At 50.8% G+C, this 20,912-nt stretch overlaps 1 protein-coding gene across 1 annotated transcript in view; it reads right to left on the reverse strand.

Annotated features, from left to right (window-relative positions):
• Positions 1-20,912, reverse strand: part of LOC125464846 (beta/gamma crystallin domain-containing protein 1-like) — a 122,074-nt gene that overhangs the window by 81,546 nt on the left and 19,616 nt on the right. Inside the window, exon 2 of the mRNA XM_048557681.2 lies at positions 20,726-20,867. Within this exon, the coding sequence (XP_048413638.1) occupies positions 20,726-20,867 (142 nt within the window). The remainder of the gene's footprint in view (positions 1-20,725; positions 20,868-20,912) is intronic.

The following is a 20,912-nucleotide window of genomic DNA, read 5'->3' on the forward strand; positions in this document are numbered from 1 at the left end:
AACAAAACACAGAAAAAAAAACAAAGCAAAGAAACCATCCCGGCAGTCGTCACCCCGCACAGTCCCAGTTGGCCCCCTGACCAGTTGGGGAAGGCGCCAGATGGGCCCAGTTACCAGATGGGGTTCTTTTTCCTATTCTGGACGAGGGGGTTCATACGGTGGTCTTTCCCCACCGCGCCTTGGCGGCGGCTGCCCCAAGCTTTAGCGCGTCCCTCAGCACGTAGTCCAGGATCTTGGAGTGCGCCAGTCTGCAACACTCGGTCGGGGTTAGTTCTTTCAGCTGGCAGACCAGCAAGTTGCGGGCAGACCAAAGAGCGTCTTTCACCGCATTCATGGTCCTCCAGGCGCAGTTGATGTTGGTCTCGGTGTGCGTCCCTGGAAACAGCCCGTAGAGCACAGAGTCCCGCGTCACGGAGCTGCTCGGGACGAACCTTGACAAATACCACTGCATCCCCCTCCAGACCTCCTGCGCATAGGCACACTCCAAAAGGAGGTGATCAACAGTCTCGTTCCCCCCCGCAGCCACCTCGAGGGCAGCGTGCGGTGGTGCAGAGATTCGGGGCATGCATAAAGGATCTCACTGGCAGAGCCCCTCTCACCGCCAGCCAAGCAATGTCCTTGTGCTTGTTTGAAAGTTCTGGCGATGAGGCATTCTGCCAAAGGGTGTTGAGGATACTACGTGCTGACCACTGCCTGACGGCCTTGTGGTCAAAGGTGTTTCCTTTCAAAAATTTCTCCACGAAGGACAGATGGTACGGAACGGTCCAACTACTCGGAGCGTTCCACGACAACGAGGCCAGGCCCATCCTTCGCAACACCGAGGACAGGTAGAACCTCAGTAAGTAGTGACACTCGGTGTTTGCGTACTGAGGATCTACGCACAGCTTGATGCAGCCGCACACAAAGGTAGCCGTCAGGGCGAGGGTGGCGTTCGGTATGCCCTTTCCCCCATTTCCCAGGGCTTTGTACATGGTGACCCTGCAGACCTGGTCCATCCTCGACCCCCAAATGAAGTGGAAGATGGCCCGGGTGACTGCAGTGGCGCAGGTCCAGGGAATAGGCCAGGCCTGTGCCACATACAACAGTACCGAAAGCCCCTTGCACCTGACAACCAGGTTCTTACCCGCGATGGAGAGGGACCGGAGCGTCCACCTGCCCAGCTTCTGCTTCAATTTGGTGATACGCTCCTCCCAAGTCTTAGTGCACGCCCCAGCTCCACCAAACCAAACAGCCAGCACCTTCAGGTAGTCTGTCCTGACGGTGAAGGGGATGAAGGAGCGGTCGTCCCAGTTCCCGAAGAACATGACCTCGCTCTTACCCCTATTGACTTTGGCACCCGAGGCCAGTTCAAACTGGCCGCAGATGTCCAATAGTCTACTCACCGACCGACGATCGGTGCAGAGACGGCGACATCGTCCATGTACAGGGAGGTCTTGACCTGAAGGCCTCCGCTGCCTGGGATAGTCACGCCCTTCAGGCTCATGTCCTTCCTGATGGAGGCGGCGAAGGGCTCCACACAGCACACGAACAAGGCAGGAGAGAGCGGGCAGCCCTGCCTGACTCCAGATCTAACAGGAAAACTGTCTGATTCCCACCTGTTGATCGAGACTGCGCTAACGATGCTGGCGTAGAGCAGCCGGATCCAATTGCGGATGCCCTCCCCGAACCCCAATTTGGAGAGGACGTCCCTCATGTAAGCATGAGAGACCCTGTCGAAGGCCTTCTCCTGGTCCAGGCTGACGAGGCAGGTGTCCACCCGCCTGTCCTGTACGTAGGCGATCGTATTCCTCATGAGCGCAAGGCTCTCAGCGATCTTCCTGGCCAGCACAGCACAGGTTTGGTCAGGGTGAATTACTGACTCCAGGACAGACCTGACCCGGTTGGCTATGACCTTGGCCAGGATTTTGTAGTCCACGTTCAAAAGTGAAATGGGACGCCAATTCTTAATTTCTTCCCTCTCCCCCTTCCTCTTGGAAATGAGGGTGATGATGCCCTTCCTCATGGACTTGCACATTTCCCCTGCCCGAAGCGCACTATCGTACACCTCCAGCAGGTCCTGGCCGACCAGGCCCCACAGAGCGGAATACAGCTCGACCGGTAAGCCGTCGCTTCCGGGAGTCTTATTTCTCTCCAAGGACTTGAGGGCTCTGGTCAGCTCATCCAGGGATATCGGCCGGTCCAGCCACTCACTCGTGCCGTCGTCTAAGACCTCCGTGATAGACGACAGGAACGACTCGGAGGCCGTGCTGTCCGTGGGCTTCGTGTTGTGCAGTCCGGCATAGAAGGATCTGCTGATCCTCAAAATGTCGGGCCGAGACGACGTCACCGAGCCGTCATCCTCCTTCAGCCGGCTAAGCACAGAGCCCTCTTTGTGCACCTTCTGAAAGAAGAAACGCGAGCACATCTTGTCCTGCTCCACGGACCGGACCCTGGACCGCAAGATTATCCGGGAGGCCTCCGCGGCGAAGAGCGAGGCTTGATGGCCCCTCTCCTCGCGGAGGTCCTCCATGACATCGACCCCCATCAACTGCAGTAGGAGCAGGTTCTGCACCCTTTTCTGGAGTCGCGACAGCTTTCCCCGCCTCTCTCTTGCCTTCTGAACACCCTTGAGGACAAAGAACCTCTTGATGTTCTCCTTCACCGTCTCCCACCAGTCGCCTGGAGACTCAAAGAGGGGTTTCATGGTTTTCCAACCGGCATACTCCCTCTTAAGCTCCTCGACGTTCTCTGGCGTCAACAGAGTCGTGTTGAGCTTCCACGTCCCCTTGCCGGCCGGCTGGTCGTCCTGTAAGTGACAGTCGGCCAGCAAGAGGCAGTGGTCAGCGAAGCACACCAGCTCGACGCCGGTGGACCTGACCGAGAACGTCCGTGACACAAACAGGAAGTCTATCCTTGAGCGGATAGACTCATCTGGCCGCGACCAGGTGTACCTCTGCCGCGCTCCATCTGCAGGGGTGAAGACGTCGAGCAGCTTGGCATCCTTCACCGTGCCCATCAGGAATCTGGACGTGACGTCCAGTTGACTCGCCCCACCCGCTGTCCCCACGCCGGATCTTCCATCTGCATCAATGATGCAGTTGAAGTCCCCGCCTAGGATGACCGGCCTGGACGTAGCCAGCAGGGGTGGAAGCCGCTGCAGGACGGCCAACCGCTCACTCCGTACCGCTAGGGCGTACACGTTGATCAGCCTCAGGGGAGCGTTCCCATAGGTGATGTCAGCCACTAGGAGGCGCCCCCCCACCACCTGCTGAACTTGAGAGATGGTGAAGTTGCGCCCCCGCAGCAGAATAGCCAGGCCCAAGGAGCGACAGTCGTTACCCCCCGACCAGATCGAAGGCCCACAGGTCCAGGCGCTGGACCATTTCCCGTACCTGCCGAGGTGCGGTATCCCGCACTCCTGCAGAAACAGGGAGGTCCGCCTTGATGGTGGTCAGGTAGGCCAACGTGGACACACATCTTGCGGTGGACTTGACGCAGCGCACATTAATGCTCGCAACTCGTACCCCCATTGTGGGCTGTGACCGCAGTACCCTCCCCAAGTCCAAGGTCCAGCCCCTCCATCTGTCCCTGTATGCCCATTGCCCAGGCCAACTGCTGGACGCTCTCCGGGCTCAGGAAACTGTCCGTGCTGCCTTCCGGGTGGCATCCCCCCGTCAGGGGTGCGGAGGCAGGAGGGTCCGGCTCCAGGTCAGGCTGGGGACGCGCTGTTTCCTCCTTCCCGCCTGGAAGTTCCGGGGGGCTCTCCAGTGCTCCAGCGGCACTTGACTGGGTCTCGGAGGGAGCCTCAGGACGCCTCCCATCACCTGGAAGTGGGGTGCTGCTTTCCTTCCCCCTCGAGATCTTTAACTTCTGCTTTGGGTGGGCCCTCTCCGAATGCCCCTCGTCAGAGGAGCTCTTGTAGCCCCCCTGTAGCAGCCTCTTCCCGCCTGATGGTTGCGGTTCCTGGGCCCGTCGACACACCTTCCCCCTCGCTTTCCGGACTGTTGTCCACTCCCCTGGGTCGCCTGTCACCGCCTCCATCGACTCCGGGTTGTCGGGGGGGGGGGATCGGAGCCTGCAGGGGTGCTTTGCTGGCCTCAGGCCCATCCAGCAGGGCTCCGCGCAAAGGTTGCAGCTTTTCTCTCGTGGGCAATCCTTTGCAAGGTGCCCCTCCTCCCTGCAGTTCCTGCAGATGGTGTCTTTGCAGTCGGCCGTCACGTGACCTGACCTACGACAGGCATGGCAGACTTTAGGTTGCCCTGCGTAGGTCAGGTAGCCCTTGCTCCCACCGATCGCGAAGCTGGACGGTGGGTGTACGACATCCCCGTCCGCGCCCATCCTCAGCATCACCTTGACCTGCCTCTTACTCGTCCAGATGCCAAAGGGGTCCACCATGTCAGTTAGGTCCCCTTCCACCTTCACATACCTTCCGAGGAAGGTCAGGACATCAACTGCTGGCACATGCGGGTTGTACATGTGTACAGTCACCATACGGCTCCTCTGTGCTGGCATCACAAACAGCGGGACAGCGGTCAATACAGAGAGGGGGCCCTCACCTCCTTTCTCCTTGAAAACCTCCAGGAAGCGCTTGCAAAGCTTGGCACTCCTGAAGGTCACGTCGTAAAAACCTCCTCTGGGGAAATCCTGCAGGCAGTAAATGTCCACAGCAGCGAACCCACAACAGTCCAACAGGACCCTCTTCACGAAGAAGGTGCGGTCCACAGGTGCACCTTCATCCACCTTCTTTACAGAAACACGGATGGTGTTCCGGACCCCCTGACCTGGGGCACGAGCACTTGCCGCAGCCATCGTTGCAGGTTGGCTGCTCCCCTGAACCAGCGTTAGGCCGAAGCCAGCATTAAGATCCACTGGTCGCAAGGGTGCACAGCCAACCCGACGTCCTCCTTTCACCTCCAAGACAGCACTCTCCTCCTCTCGGTCCACAAGAGAGTGGGTCTGTATTGTGTTCCAGATGTAAGCTGGTTCACTGAGCTTGCCGGTTTGTTCCCAGATGTTTCGTCACCATTCTAGGTAACATCATCAGTGAGCCTCCGACGAAGTGCTGGTGTTATGTCCCGCTTTCTATTTATCTGGCTAGGTTTCCTTGGGTTGGTGATGTCATTTCCTGTTCTTTTTCTGAGGGGATGGTAGATTGGCTCCAAATCAATGTTGATCAACAAACAACCATCAACAAACACATTGATTTGGAGCCAATCTACCATCCCCTCAGAAAAAGAACAGGAAATGACATCACCAACCCAAGGAAACCTAACCAGATAAATAGAAAGCAGGACATAACACCAGCGCTTCGTCGGAGGCTCACTGATGATGTTACCTAGAATGGTGACTGATTGTCTGGGAACAAACCTTCCGGCTCGGTGAACCAGCTTACATCTGGAACAAAATAAAGACCCACTTTTTTGTGGACCGAGAGGAGGAGAGCGCTGTGTTGGAGGTGGAAGGAAGACATCGGGTTGGCTGTGCACCCTTGCAACCGGTGGATCTTAATGCTGGCTTCGGCCTAACGCTGGTTCAGGGGAGCAGCCAACCTGCAATGATGGCTGCGGCAAGTGCTCGTGCCCCAGGTCAGGGGGTCCGGAACACCATCCGTGTTTCAGTGAAGAAGGTGGATGAAGGTGCACCTGTGGTCCGCACCTTCTTCGTGAAGAGGGTCCTGTTGGACTGTTGTGGGTTCGCTGCTGCGGACATTTACTGCCTGCAGGATTTCCCTGGAGGAGGTTTTTACGATGTAACCTTCAGGAGTGCCAAGCTTTGCGAGCGCTTCCTGGAGGTTTTCAAGGAGAAAGGAGGTGAGGGCCCCCTCTCTGTATTCACCACTGTCCCGCTGTTTGTGATGCCAGCGCAGAGGAGCCGTATGGTGACTGTACACATGTACAACCCGCATGTGTCAGCAGTTGATGTCCTGACCTTCCTCGGAAGGTACGTGAAGGTGGAAGGGGACCTAACCGACATCATGGACCCCTTTTGCATCTGGACCAGTAAAAGGCAGGTCAAGGTGACGCTGAGGATGGGCACGGATGGGAACATTGTACACCCACCGTCCAGCTTCGCGATCGGCGGGAGCAAGGGCTACCTGACCTACGCAGGGCAACCTAAAGTCTGCCATGCCTGTGGTAGGTCAGGTCACATGGCGGCCGACTGCAAAGCCACCATCTGCAGGGAGGAGGGACACCTTGCAAAGGATTGCCCAAAAGTAAAAAGCTGCAACCTTTGCAGGGAAGCGGGCCACCTCTATAGGGCAAGCCCACGGCGGGGGACCACCTACGCCCAGGTCGCCGGCAGGGGCAATGCGGGGCCAGCCCTGTGGGAGGAAAGGAAGGCACCAGGGCCCTGCAAGGACCCAACTAATGTGCAGGAGGGCCAGGTCGTGCAGGAGGGTCCAGCCCCGCAGGATGGGCCCGAGGCGAGCAAAGCGCCCCTCCAGGCTCCGCTCCCCCGCCGACAACCCGGAGTCGATAGAGGTGGCGACGGGCGACCCAGGGGAGTGGACGATGATCCAGAACGCGAGGAGGAAGGCGCGTCGGCAGCCCCAGGAACCGCAACCATCAGGCGGGAAGAGGCAGCTACAGGGGGGCTATAAGAGCTCCTCTGACGAGGGGGATTCGGAGAGGGCCCGCCCAAAGCAGAAGCTAAAGATCTCAAGGGAGAAGGAAAGCAGCACCCCGATTCCAGGTGACGGGAAGCGTCCTGAGGGTCCCACCGACACCCAGTCACGTGCCGCTGGGGCCCTGGAGGTACCCTGGAACTTCCAGGCAGGAAGGAGGAAACAGCGCGTCCCCAGCCTGACCCAGAGCCGGACTCTCCTGCCTCCGTACCCCCGACGGGGCGATGCCACCTGGAAGGCAGCACGGATGGTTTCCTGAGCCCGGAGAGCGTCCAGCAGTTAGCCCGGGTAATGGGCATGAAGGAACAGATGGAGGGGCTGGACCTTGGACTTGGGGAGGGTACTGCAGTCACTGCCCACAACGGGGGTACGAGTTGCGAGCATTAATGTGCGCAGCATCAAGTCCACCGCAAGATGTGTATCCACGTTGGCCTACCTGACCACCATCAAGGCGGACCTCCTGTTTCTGCAGGAGTGCGGGATACCACACCTCAGCAGGTACGGGAAATGGTCCGGCACCTGGACAATGTGGGCTTTCAATCTGGCCTGTCGCTCCTCAGGCCTGGCTATTCTGCTGCGGGGGCGCGACTTCACCATCTCTCAAGTTCAGGAGGTGGTGGGGGGGTGCCTCCTAGTGGCTGATGTCACCTACAGGAACGCTCCCCAGCGGTACGGAGTGAGCGGTTGGCCGTCCTGCAGCGACTTCCACCCCTGCTGGCTACGTCCAGGCCAGTCATCCTGGGCGGAGACTTCAACTGCATCATCAATGCAGATGGAAGATCCGGCGTGGGGACAGCAGGTGGGGGTAGTCAACTGGACGTGACGTCCAGATTCCTGATGGGCACGGTGAAGGACACCAAGCTGCTCGACATCTTCAGCACCCCTGCAGACGGAGCGCAGCGGAGGTACACCTGGTTGCGGCCAGACGGGTCTATTCGCTCAAGGATAGACTTCCTGTTTGTGTCACGGGCTTTCTTGGTCAGCTCCACCGGCATCGAGCTGGTGTTCTTCTCTGACCACTGCCTCCTGCTGGCTGACTGTCACTTACAGGACAACCAGCCGGCCGGCAAGGGGACGTGGAAGCTCAACACGATTCTGTTGACGCCAGAGAACTTCGAGGAGCTTAAGAGGGAGTACGCCAGTTGGAGAACCATGAAACCCCTCTTTGAGTCTCTGGGCGACTGGTGGGAGATGGTGAAGGAGAACATCAAGAGGTTCTTTGTCCTCAAGGGTGTTCAGAAGGCAAGAGAGAGGCGGGGAAAGCTGTCGCAACTCCAGAAAAGGGTGCAGAACCTGCTCCTTCTGCAGTTGATGGGGGTCAATGTCACGGAGGACCTCCGCGAGGCGAGGGGCCAGCAAGCCTCGCTCTTCGCCGCGGAAGCCTCCAGGATAATCTTCCAGTCCAGGGTCCACTCCGTGGAGCAGGACGAGACATGCTCACGTTTCTTCTTTCAGAACGTGCACAAAGAGAGCTCTGTGCTTAGCCGACTGAAGGAGGACGACGCTCGGTGATGTCATCTCGGCCCGACATTTTGAGGATCAGCAGATCTTTCTATGCCGGACTGTACGACACGAAGCCCACGGACAGCACGGCCTCCGAGTCGTTCCTGTCGTCTATCACGGAGGTCTTAGACGATGGCACGAGGCAGTAGCTGGACCGGCCGATATCCCTGGACGAGCTGGCCAGAGCCCTCAAGTCCTTGGAGAGGAATAGGACTCCTGGGAGCGACGGCTTACCGATCGAGCTGTATTCCGCTCTATGGGGCCTGGTCGGCCAGGACCTGATGGAGGTGTACGATAGTGCGCTTTGGGCAGGGGAAATGTGCAAGTCCATGAGGAAGGGCATCATCACCCTCATTTACAAGAGGAAGGGGGCGAGGGAAGAAATTAAGAATTGGCGTCCCATTTCATTATTGAACGTGGACTACAAAATCCTGGCCAAGGTCATAGCCAACCGGGTCAGGTCTGTCCTGGAGTCGGTGATTCACCCTGACCAAACCTGTGCTGTGCCGGGCAGGAAGATCGCCGAGAGCCTCGCGCTCATCAGGGATACGATCGCCTACGTACAGGACAGGCGGGTGGACACCTGCCTCGTCAGCCTGGACCAGGAGAAGGCCTTCGACAGGGTCTCTCATGCTTACATGAGGGACACCCTCTCCAAATTAGGGTTCGGGGAGGGCATCTGCAATTGGATCTGGCTGCTCTCCGCCAACATCGTTAGCGCAGTCTCGATCAACGGGTGGGAATCAGACAGTTTTCCCGTCAGATCTGGAGTCAGGCAGGGCTGCCCGCTCTCTCCTGCCTTGTTCGTGTGCTGTGTGGAGCCCTTCGCCGCATCCATCAGGAAGGAGGTGAGCCTGAAGGGCGTGACTATCCCAGGCAGCGGAGTACTTCGGGTCAAGACCTCCCTGTACATGGATGACGTCGCCATCTTCTGCATCGATCGTCGGTCGGTGAGTAGGCTTTTGGACATCTGCGGCCAGTTTGAACTGGCCTCGGGTGCCAAAGCCAATCAGGGTAAGAGCGAGGTCATGTTCTTCGGGAACTGGGATGACCGCTCCTTCATCCCCTTCACCGTCAGGACAGACTACCTGAAGATGCTGGGTGTTTAGTTCGGTGGAGCTGGGGCGTGCACTGAGACTTGGGAGGAACGTATCACCAAACTGAAGCAGAAGTTGGGCAGTTGGATGCTCCGGTCCCTCTCCATCGCAGGTAAGAACCTGGTTGTCAGGTGCAAGGGGCTTTCGGTACTGTTGTATGTGGCGCAGGCCTGGCCTATTCCCTGGACCTGCGCCGCTGTGGTCACCCAGGCCATCTTCCACTTCATTTGGGGGTCGAGGATGGACTGGGTCCGCAGGGACACCATGTACAAAGACCTGGAAAATGGGGGAAAGGATGTACCGAATGCCACCCTCGCCCTGATGGCTACCTTTGTGTGCGGCTGCATCAAGCTATGCGTAGATCCTCAGTACGCAAACACCAAGTGCCACTACTTACTGAGGTTCTACCTGTCCCTCGTGTTGCGAAGGATGGGCGTGGCCTCATTGCCGCGGAGCGGTCCGAGTAGTTGGACCGTCCCATACCACCTGTCCTTCGTGGAGAAATTTTTGAAAGAAAACACCTTTGACCACAAGGCCGTCAGCCAGTGGTCAGCACGTAGTATCCTCGAGACCCTTCGGGAAAAGGAGAGTGTGGATCCCGTCGTGTGGTTCCCCACGCAGACTGTCAAAGTCATTTGGCAGAATGCCTCATTGCCAGAACTTTCAAACAAGCACAAGGACATTACTTGGCTGGCGGTGAGAGGGGCTTTGCCAGTGAGATCCTTTATGCATGCCCGGGATCTCTGCACCACCGCGCGCTGCCCTCGAGGCGGCTGCGGGGGAGACGAGACTGTTGATCACCTCCTTCTGGAGTCTGCCTATGCGCAGGAGGTCTGGAGGGGGATGCAGTCGTATTTGTCGAGGTTCGTCCCAAGCAGCTCAGTGACGCGGGACTTCGTGCTCTCTGGGCTGTTTCCCGGGACGCACACCAAGACCAACATCAACTGCGCCTGGAGGACCATCAATGCGGTGAAAGACGCTCTTTGGTCTGCCTGAAACTTGCTGGTCTGCCAGCTGAAAGAGCTGACCCTGACTGAGTGTTGCAGACTGGCGCACTCCAAGGTCCAGGACTACCTGCTGAGGGACGCGCTACAGCTTGGGGCAGGCACCGCGAAGGCGCGGTGGGGAAAGACCACCCTATGAACCCCCTCGTCCAGAATGGAAAAAAGGGCCCTATCTGATAACTGGGCCCAGCTGGCGCCTTCCCCAACTGGTAAGGGGGCCAACGGGGACTGCGCGGGGAGACGACGGCCGGGGTATTTTCTTTGCTTTGTTTTTTTTCTTCTTTGTTTGTTTTTTGTCCTTTAGTTGGTGTACGTACCCCCTGGGTAACCCGGAGCACCTTTCATGACTGGGTAGGTGTATAAATATGTTTTATTTTTTGTACATCTTATGAATAAAGTATATTTTTTCAAATAAAAAAAAGGTGACGAAACATCTGAAAACTAACCTGACAGTAGTGTGTCAGACTCTCACTTGCCCACTGAAATGGCCGAGCAAGCCACTTAATTGTATCAATTTTACAAAGTCTCAACAAAGGATCGAAAACAGACAGACCGTCCATTATCAGCCTAGGCACTGGAAACCTACTGCACATCGATGGCAATGCTTCAAGAAAGCAGCTCACCTCCACCTTCTGAAGGACAAATTGGAATGGGCACTACATGCTTGACAGCCATTGACACCCACATCCTACAAGTGAATTTAAAAAAAAATCTGTACTTTGTAGATCAAACTAAAAGCAATACCGTGGGGAGATGTCTAAAGATTTCTTGCTCGCTGCCAGGATGAACTTTGCAGAATAATAATCTGTTTTCTTTTAAGCCCAGAAAAAAGATAGTGATGATTTGGTGAGTATTTGAAGACCATCTCGAGGCATGAATCAAATGGATTCAACTCCTGTCCTCCAGAGAGAAACTCCAAGAGTCTATTACTGCCAAATGCTACACCAAATAGCACAACTTCTCAGGGCTAGATGTTGCAGGGAGTCTAATTGAGTTGGTAATCAACTCGACTCCAGTCAAAGTCTTTCAGAAAATTCTGCTCGTCAACAGAAAGGGCCAAACCATTGATGCCTCATCAGGAGATGGATATAAGCATGAAGTCCATTGTAGCAGGACAATGTCAATCAAATGCTTTGGTAATACTATTGCTGAGCAGTGTTCCGTCTAAGCTTCATGACCACACTGCCTGTCCAAATGTGTGTGATGCTGACAATCTGTGGACACCATGTTGGCACTTTTATACCAGCTTCTCCAAACATGGGCCTCACAGGTACCCTCAGCAGCTGGAGAAATTGAAGGGCATGTAGCTGCTAAGGTCAACAAAGTGCCAAAAAGCAGCAAGGCCTGATATATAGCTGTGGCTTGTGCCCCTTAAGCAGATGCTGCTCGGCCTTTCCCAACATCTGCAAAACACATGGCACCAAAGTGCATACGGGAGGGGGTGGCGGGGCTGCAGTGCAGAGGCATTTGCTGAAAACCTGCTTTTCAAAAATCAAACCAAACCAGAGCCTGGAACAAGATCTGGGGGAACCGACAAGTCGGTGGAGCACAGATAACACCAGCAGTACAGACATTTACATCCACAAACAGATTGACAAAACAAGAAATTGAACTGCACCCTTTCGAAGATGATGAAGCCTTTCATACTGTAAACCTCTCACACTCCTTTGCTGGTGCAAGGCGAGCAAAGTAGTTAGAACAATAAACATCATAGGTCTGCAAAAGGCAGGTCAATGCACTTTGAAAGCCAAAATAGATAGAGGAACCGGTGCCAACACATTACCGCGATGAATTCCAAATCATATCTACCCCAACAAATAGCAATCCATGGTTCAACCTGCAAAAGACAGTCCCAATGTAACTAATCCTCAATTCCGTGCAGTGACACAATCACATTGCAGTGCCAGATTGTGAGTTCAGCTTGGATTCCTGAAATTTCCTACCTAGAAAATATCAATGATCCAGCTGTGGGCGGGGCCAACAGTCTCCATGGATCTCACGATCCCTGCATCACTTTTTTATACCTGGAAGTGCTCTTACACACACCTGGGGCTTTTCCCCATCATCACCAAATCACCATAGCTTTTATTTTGCATTTCATAATAATCATCACCAGTAAATTGCCCATGTAGCCAATTAGATGTTTATGGGCATTGCAACTCATCAGAAGTGAGGAGGGGTGGCAGTGGAGATGTGGGGAGAGAGGGAGGGGACTAAATCAAAATGGAGATGGAGAGGGAAATAAAGTACTGTATGCTGATCCGTGCCCACCTCTCAAGAGCATTGATGGGCACTGCATGTTCCCTCTCCCAAGACGCCTAGGAGCAAACATAACCAGGGAAGAGGGGCAGGCAGTTGGCAGAGGTTACCCCCACATTAGCATGCTCTCTGGACCTGCTTATAGCCAGCCTGGCCAGGCTCAGAGGCAGACCCACAATGTGGTCCTCTCATCTGCCTGCACTCCTCTGCACCAGGTGCCCAAAGGTCAGGAGTGTAGGGCTGAGGTGCAACGAAAAACACAAAAATAAATTGTTAAAAATAACTTTTTAAAACACCAGCAACCAATATAGATAAAGTCTGTGGAGAATACAATGTCATAAAATAAACAGTTGGGTTGGATGATGTTCCTATTCTGGGATCTGAGCACAATGTCCATGGCTGCCACTCCAATTCAGTACTGCGAGAGTGCTGACCTTCTGGAGGTGTCACCTTGTGTATGGAATGCCAAACCAAGATTCTGTCAGCTCCCTTAGAAGGTCATAAATATCGTGGCACTGTTTCAAAGAGCATGGAAAATGTCCCCATTGCCTTCACCTTCAACGGGCTTCATAAAGTGAGGGCAGAAGTTACATGATAAAAAATTATTCAAGGCAGCATTGAGTCCTAGGATGTTCCCTGTTAAATGATGAGGCACTGCTCTTTGTGCTTGCACTGAGCTACGTTGGCACACTGGTAACTGGTCAATGTCAACGTCAGGAGAGGCAGAGTGAGAACAAGGGAGACAATTCAAATGATAGGATTTGGAAGCTCAGGGTTGTTCCTGGGGACTGAAGAGAGGAGGTGATCAACAAAGTACTCACCCAGTCTGCTGCTGCTCGCTCCAACAGCAGTGAATACTGTGTAATACGCCACATTGGAAGCACCATCAATAAATTGCAATGTTGCATGAAGAATGTGCTTGGAGGACAAGAAGGGAGGAGGCAGAAAGGTAGGTGTTACATAATCCACAGTGTTACCAGTATTTTCAATTTTTAGGATCAGATTTCCAGAGTCCACAGAATTTTGTTTCTGTAACTCCATGTGGACAAGCAGCTGATACCGCTCCTGGTTATGGAATTGAATGGAAGTCAGCATTTTCCAGGGATATTAACCATCGCATTCTTAGCTTCCACTATTCAAAATAGAATCCTGTTGTTATTGACGGAACCCATCAACTTTCATTGCAGTAATACACATGATCTATTTGGCTTGACATAAATTTGGCACACAAGCCTAATTTAAGGTGTGGCGAGATCAATCTGTGAGAAAATGGGCACGTGACAAATTAATATTAATTACAAGTATTGCACAAACTGAAACCTGTCAATTTTCCTTATTTTGCTTAACCCTACCCCCCATCTCAGTCCGTCTGTTCTGAGGATCTTATGACAAGCAACCGCAAAGGAGACTGCTAAATAAGGTAAGAGCTCTTGGCATTGGCATGGATAGAGGGTCCACTGACTGGCAGAAGGCAGAGACTAGGTATAAAGGGGCCTTTTTTGGGTGTTCTGTCCAGGTCCTTATTGGGACCACAACTACTCACATTATACTATGGTGATCCGGCCGATCAATCTCAGAGTGAAAGGATGACCCTTTAGAACTGAGATGAGGAGCAATTTCTTCAGCCGGAGAGTAGTTAATCTGTGAAACTCATTTCTACAGAAGGCAATGGAGGCCAATTTATTGAGTGTACTTAAGTCAGAGGTAGGCACTTGATTAGTAAGGGGTCAATGGTTAGATGGACAAGGCAGAAGAATGGGGTTGAGAAATGTATCAGCCATGGTCAAAAGACGGAGCAGTCTTGAGGGGCCTAATTCTGCCCCTATATCTTATGGTACATTGGTCTAGTTAACACTTTAGCTACCTTCAGACCCAATTATTTTAATGCTCTTGGTCAGCCTCCTTAACTTGAGTTTATTCAAAACTTTATTGCCTTTATCTTCATTTACACCAAGCCCCATCCACACTTCACCCTATGCTTGCTGATGCACGTTTGCTCCCAATCTAGAAACACAAATTTGAAAATTCTATTTTTTTCTTCTTTCTAAACCCTACTGCCCCACTGTTCCCTATCTCTAGCCTCTTCCCATTCCCTAACCTTTATGAGTCTTCTACACTCGTCTAATTTGGGCTTCTTACACATTTGTTATTTCAAAATCAATCAATGATTGATAGCAATGCTTTCAGCTGCCTAGTCCCTAAATTCTAACATCCCTCTTAAAATCTCTCCACCTCTTCCGCTCTTTACTTCTCAGTCACATTTTGAAAGTTATTTCTTTGACAAAACTTTTAGTCAGCTGTCTTGAAGATTTACGTTGCACAGTGTCAGTTTTACAGTGATAAAGTCTCTATTATTCAATACCCAAGCATCAGAATTCTCATGCAACCAGCAATCGGAAAGCTGTCTCGCTACTGCATATGGTCGTTCTTCCACAATACTATCAGCCGAGATTCAAAAGGGGAAATCAGAATTCTCACCTCCTGAAGACCTTACCAAGACCTTGGAGATTATTGTAATAGAATCCCTACAATGTGGAAGCAGGCCTTTGGCCCATCGTGTCCACACCAACCCTCCAAATAGCATCCCACTGAGACTCACTCGCCTTGCCTTATCCCGTAATCCTGCATTTCCCATGGCCAAGCCACACATCTCTGGATACCAAGGGCAATTTAGCATGGCCAATCCACCTAAGCCACTCATCTTTGGTCTGTGGGAGGAAAACAGAGCATCCGGAGGAAACCCACAAGACTTGGGTGGAACTTACAAACTCCAAACACACATCCATCTGAGGGTGGAATTGAACCCAATTCCCCAGCACTGGTAAGGCAGCAGTGCTACCTACTGAGCCACTGTGCCACCTGTCATTGGAATATTTTGCATTAAAGGTGCTATATAAATGCAAATTCTTCCTGATTTGTCTTCAAACTCATTGAGCATCATTTGGGATGACATTAGTTTTTACATTGAGGGTTTTACAGTGACACCCTGTGGCTTATTGTGTGTTAGCAGCTGGGTACAGATTACATTGATATATGATCGACATTGTTACAGAGACTGAGGAAGAATGGGCTGTAGGTTTCACTGTCCACAACTCCGTAGGCACCATAGTGACTGGTGTGCTTATGACATTCTTCAGTATTAACCCTTTCAGTCCCATGTATACTAATTACTGTTATTTTTAATCAACCTGTGAAGAGATGGTGTGGCATACTTCTTGAGCAGATAGGCCTGGAATCTGAGCCTCCCAGCTGAGATATAGGGACACTCTCACTGTTGTGCAAATGCTTTATGCAGCAATTATAAGATGCAAAATTTTATGAGAAAACAAGTTAGACATACATCACAGCAAATTGGCAGCTCCATTCTCGGGATAAATAGTAATTGTGTTAAACAAGCCATTCTTATTTCTAAATGATTGTGCACATTATTTAATTTAAACCGGATTTCTTCATGCGACACTTCCTGATTTTCAACTGAACAGAGCATGAAATAACTCCACAAAGACCAATATCCCATCACTAGGTCACACTTTATGTATATGTGCATGGCACATGAACCTGAACCAGCAAGTTTACAGCCAGCTCCGAGAGCAAGCAGAACCCCTGACTCTCCTGTTTATTTTAGCCCACACTACAGCAGTACAGCTATAATATTTACTTATTCCCCACAGCAGCTGAGCACACACGTGTATGCGTGCGTGGGTGCGTGTGCATGTGTGTGTGCGCGTATGTGTGTGACTCAATGAAGACACGATTGTGCAAACAATTTTATTCAATGTTTCCACCACCAGGAAAAACACGCATGTGGCCAGGGAACCAGTAACAAGCCAAACCTGATATGGACAACACTTACGTGAAAAGAAAGTGAAGGGGGAGGGTAGGGATTGAATCAAAGTAGAATTGGAGGGGGAAATAAAGCACCCCCACTTCTCCATAAAGGAATTGAGAGCATTAGTGGAAGCTGCATGCTCCTTCTCCAAGGACACCAGGGCGTGGACACAGCTGCGGGAAAGTGGCAGGCGGTTGGCTATAACGAACCCCCCATGGCCTGCTGCTTGGTCCTATTAACGCCTAGCTTGGCCAGGTCTAGGAGCAGACCCAAGAGGAGATCATCTAACCTGCCTGTCCCCCTCTGCACCAGGGGCCTAAAGATCAGGCGTGTGGGGCTGAAGTGCAATGAGAAAGGTCTTTGAGGTAACTAAAAAGGGAGTGCAAACACCCACACCCAATATATACATGGGTCCATGGACTCCACAGCTCCAGAAACCAGACAGATCGGGGCTAGGAGTCTGTGAACCACCGCAATCTGCGGTTACAGGGGACTGCTGCGTGCAACACACCGCCCCCCCGATTCCTGAGGGAAAGAGGGAGGACTCCCACAAAGAGAGCCCTCCTTTGGGAATTCCCGCTGCCTGGTGGTAAATGGGCACACCAAGGCATGTCCAGGCAGTGAATGAAGGAGAAGAGTTGGATGGTGAGCAGCAGCAATCTGTACAGGGCACGCTGCTTTGCTTCTCTAAAAGACATACCATGCATATCTCAGGGGCAGCTCGAGTAGTGGGGCAGAGGCACCCAGGGGAAGAATGGGATCCTGAGGCCAACGTCTTCTGGGACATGGTCGCCTTGCATTGGGCCCGCTGTCAGGAGTAGCAGCTATCAACAGAGAGCCATTGCTCAGGAATCACATCTCCACAATCATATGTTTGAGTGGCTGGCAGAAGGGAGGGCAGTGGGAATGGGTCTGGGTGGGATGCTCTTCAGATGGCTGGTCTGGACTTATTGGGCTGAATGACCTGTTTCCGCACTGTAGGGATTCTATTCTATTTTTGACCAACCTGTCTAGAGATGTTATGGCATATCGCTGGAGCAGATGGTTCTTGAACCTGGGCCTCCCAACTAAGATACAGGGACACTCTCACTGTTGTGCAAATGCTTTATGCAGCAATTATAAGATGCAAAATTTTATGAGAAAAGAAGAAGTAATTAGACAAAACAGACATCACATTGTGCAACAATCAGATTGGGAAGAGGGCAGCTCCATTCTCAGGACAAACAGTGATTGTGTTAAACCAGCCATTCTTCTTTCTAAATGATCATGCACATAATTTAATTTAAAATAGTTTTCTTCACGTGACACTTCCTGATTTTCAACTGAACAGAGCCTGAAATAACTTCATGAAGGCCGATATCCCATTACCAAGTCACCCTTCACTTTCACATGTATAGTACATGACTTTGACCCAGCTAGCTTAGAGCCAGCTCCTAGACTGATCAGAACCCCTGACAGCAAAGTGTGAAGCTGGATGAACACAGCAGGCCAAGCAGCATCTCAAGAGCACAAAAGCTGACGGTTTGGGCCTAGACCCTTCATCAGAGCTCTCTGATGAAGGGTCTCGTCCTGAAACATCAGCTTTTGTGCTCCTGAGATGCTGCTTGGCCTGCTGTGTTCATCCAGCTTCACACTTTGTTATCTTGGATTCTCCAGCATCTGCAGTTCCCATTATCTCAGAACCCCTGACACTGTTGTTTATATCTGCCAAACAGGGCTCCCTGATTGGACCAGGTAAACAGCCCCAATCAGGGAACTCATACTCAATAAGGTCCACCTGGTTGATCTTGTTCCAATAAATACAGAGCCTGTTGCACAGAAGCACACAATGAGGCCACAGCTCAATCATTGAATACAAGCAGTGTGAATGCACAGAGTTCCTCTGCTGATAGCTACAACTGACTGCTCCCATTAATCCCATGCAGTTTCCTTGCCACTAACCAGCCTGACTCTACTTAGTTTCTGCATTTGGATCCATTTTTGGTTTAATAGTCATGAAAATTATTTAACATTAAACACGTTTACAATATTCTGTTCAATCCTTTGTGACTCAGCAAACATCTCTTACCTACAGAATACATTAAAATCGTAAAATACTAACAGTCTTTTTCATTAAATAGCTTCAGAAGTTAGAGTAAGGTTTATTCGTCATACACATTAAACTATCCGAAACGGGTCATCAGATGTCATTGTCAGATTATTTTCCAGTTACTTATCCTCAATGCTCTGTTAGTCTTTTATTTCTAACATTCCTTCAGACTTATTATAAAACAGGGGATTCCTTTGTAGTACAGTCACAAAGTTGGCCACACTGAATTTTAACCTAATATCGCAATCTTAGATTGGGACATAATATCACAAGAGATAGGAACAGAATTAGGCCATTCAGTCCATTGAGCCTGCTATGTCATTTGTTCATAATTGTATGTTTCTCAAACCCTGCTTTCTTCTTATAACATTTGATCTTCTTACTAATCAAGGGTATATCCATCTCTGTCTTCAATACACTCAAAGGCAATGAGTTCCACAGATTTATGATCACCTGGCTAAAGAAACTCCTTCTCATCTTGGCTCTAAAGGGTCATCCCTTCACTCTGAAGCCGTGCCGTTGGGTTCTAATGTCTCCTATTAGTGGAAACATATTCTCCATGTCCATTCTATTCAAGCCTTTCAGTATTCTGTAAATTTTAATCAGATCTCCCTTTATCCTTCTAAACTCCATCGAGTACAGACACAGATTCCGCATCCACTTTTCCTATAGCAAGCCCTTCATTCCAGGGTCATTTTTATAAACCTCCTCAGGACCCTTTCCAATGCCAGCACCTCCTTCTGTAACACTGTCCAAAACTGCTCACTATATTCCAAATTTGGTCTGACCAGAGCCTAATCCAAGCTCAGAAGTACATCTGTGGTCTTGTGTTCTAGCCCTCTTGAAATAAATGCTAACATCACATTTGCCTTCCTAGCTGTCAACTGAACCTGCATTTTAACCTTAAGAGAATCCTGAACTAGGACTCCTAAACCCATTTGTCTGTCAAATTTCTGGAGTCTTTCCCCATTTAAAATTAGCCTACATCTCTATTCTTACTACTAAATGCAATACCTTACTCTTTCCCACACTGTATTCCATCTGCTAATTCCTTGCTCATTTTCTTAGCCTGTCCAAATCCTTCTGCATGCTCCCTGTGTCCTCAACATTATTTACCTCTCCATCTGTCTTTGTTCATCTGCAAACTCTCCTGCCGTCCACATCTCAGAATCCCAAGGAATTCCCATTCCTAATTTTCAGCCTCTCTAAAAGTCATTTACAGTTTACTATATCTGAATTTTATCCGTGTCTCATGATAACTGGTTGTCCCTTCACTCAGTTTTATCACTCTCTCTTCTTGCTACTTTCTATTTCTCTTCTTCCCCCACTTTTCTCTTCTCTCAAATAGCAGACTCTTCCTTTCCAATAACTGTGCTGCCTCCCAAACTGCAGCTCCTATCCTTCATTGCATTTAGTCTTTTTTCAGATGTAGATTTTATTGTCATGTCTCTTTGTTTTGAATTTTGCTTCCAGGGGCCATCCTTCATTATGTTTATAAATATATGCTGTTGTTTCTCCCACACCTGTATGCTTATAGACCTTCAGCTCACATTTATGTCTTATTTATACAGTTCATATAAATCAAACAATACAGAAAGATGTAGAGATATGGAGTTTTATTCTCCATTCTCTCTGACTGGATTTGTTACATGATAAGTTAGCATAAATTAAATGGGCTTAATGGCCTCCAGATGGTCTTCTTTACTTCCTTTCTTCACTCTGTTTCTTCCATGCAAACTGCAATGTCTAACCTACATTGCCTTGTCTCAAGCTTCACAAGTACGTCAATTCTGTCACACACTGATAAGGGACTCTATCATTTTTACCCTACACGGGACTATTCCAAAGTCCATTGTGCTTAATCACAATTAGACTCTCCCAAAACTCTGCAACCCTCACCACCCCAAACTCCCTTAAATCTCCCTCAACTGGAGCATCCACTGTACCCTATCCCGTGTTATTCACTCATGTCACCTGGCGGGACCAGAAACTTATAACCTTGGAAATTACCAATTATTGAGCATGCCTGACAAATTAGGAGGCTAATGGTGGATTCTTACAATATTGCAGCTTGCATTTCCAACTGTGCAGGCAAGACAATGATCTCCTGTGCGGGGCAAATGAGGGCAGTGGTGTGCATACTTGGTGTACCAGTTCCCCATCTCATTCTTCCCACCCTAAAAGACATCCAAACAATCCCCATTAGTTCCCTTTGTGTGGGGAACCAAAATTGGAAGCAAGTTAGGTATAAATAATAATTTATTTTTCCAGCTATGCAGGCTACAAATAATTCCTTTGGCCAGCCATGCTACAACTTTCAGCCTTCATTTGCTTTCTTACCTCTGATTTAGAAACTGGGTCCCAATCAGAAACATCTTCCAACTCCAAGTTGTCCAATGATTGATCTGTACTGAGTGAAAGGTTTGTGTAACTGTCTGCTACACCTTTGTTGTCCTGTTCTCTCTGGTTGCAGTCCAAATACCTGATTGAGTCAAAATGGAAAACAAATCCTTTAGCCTCTCAAAGT

This window comes from Stegostoma tigrinum, chromosome 24, assembly GCF_030684315.1.
Source record: "Stegostoma tigrinum isolate sSteTig4 chromosome 24, sSteTig4.hap1, whole genome shotgun sequence".
Taxonomy (NCBI): Eukaryota; Metazoa; Chordata; class Chondrichthyes; order Orectolobiformes; family Stegostomatidae; genus Stegostoma; species Stegostoma tigrinum.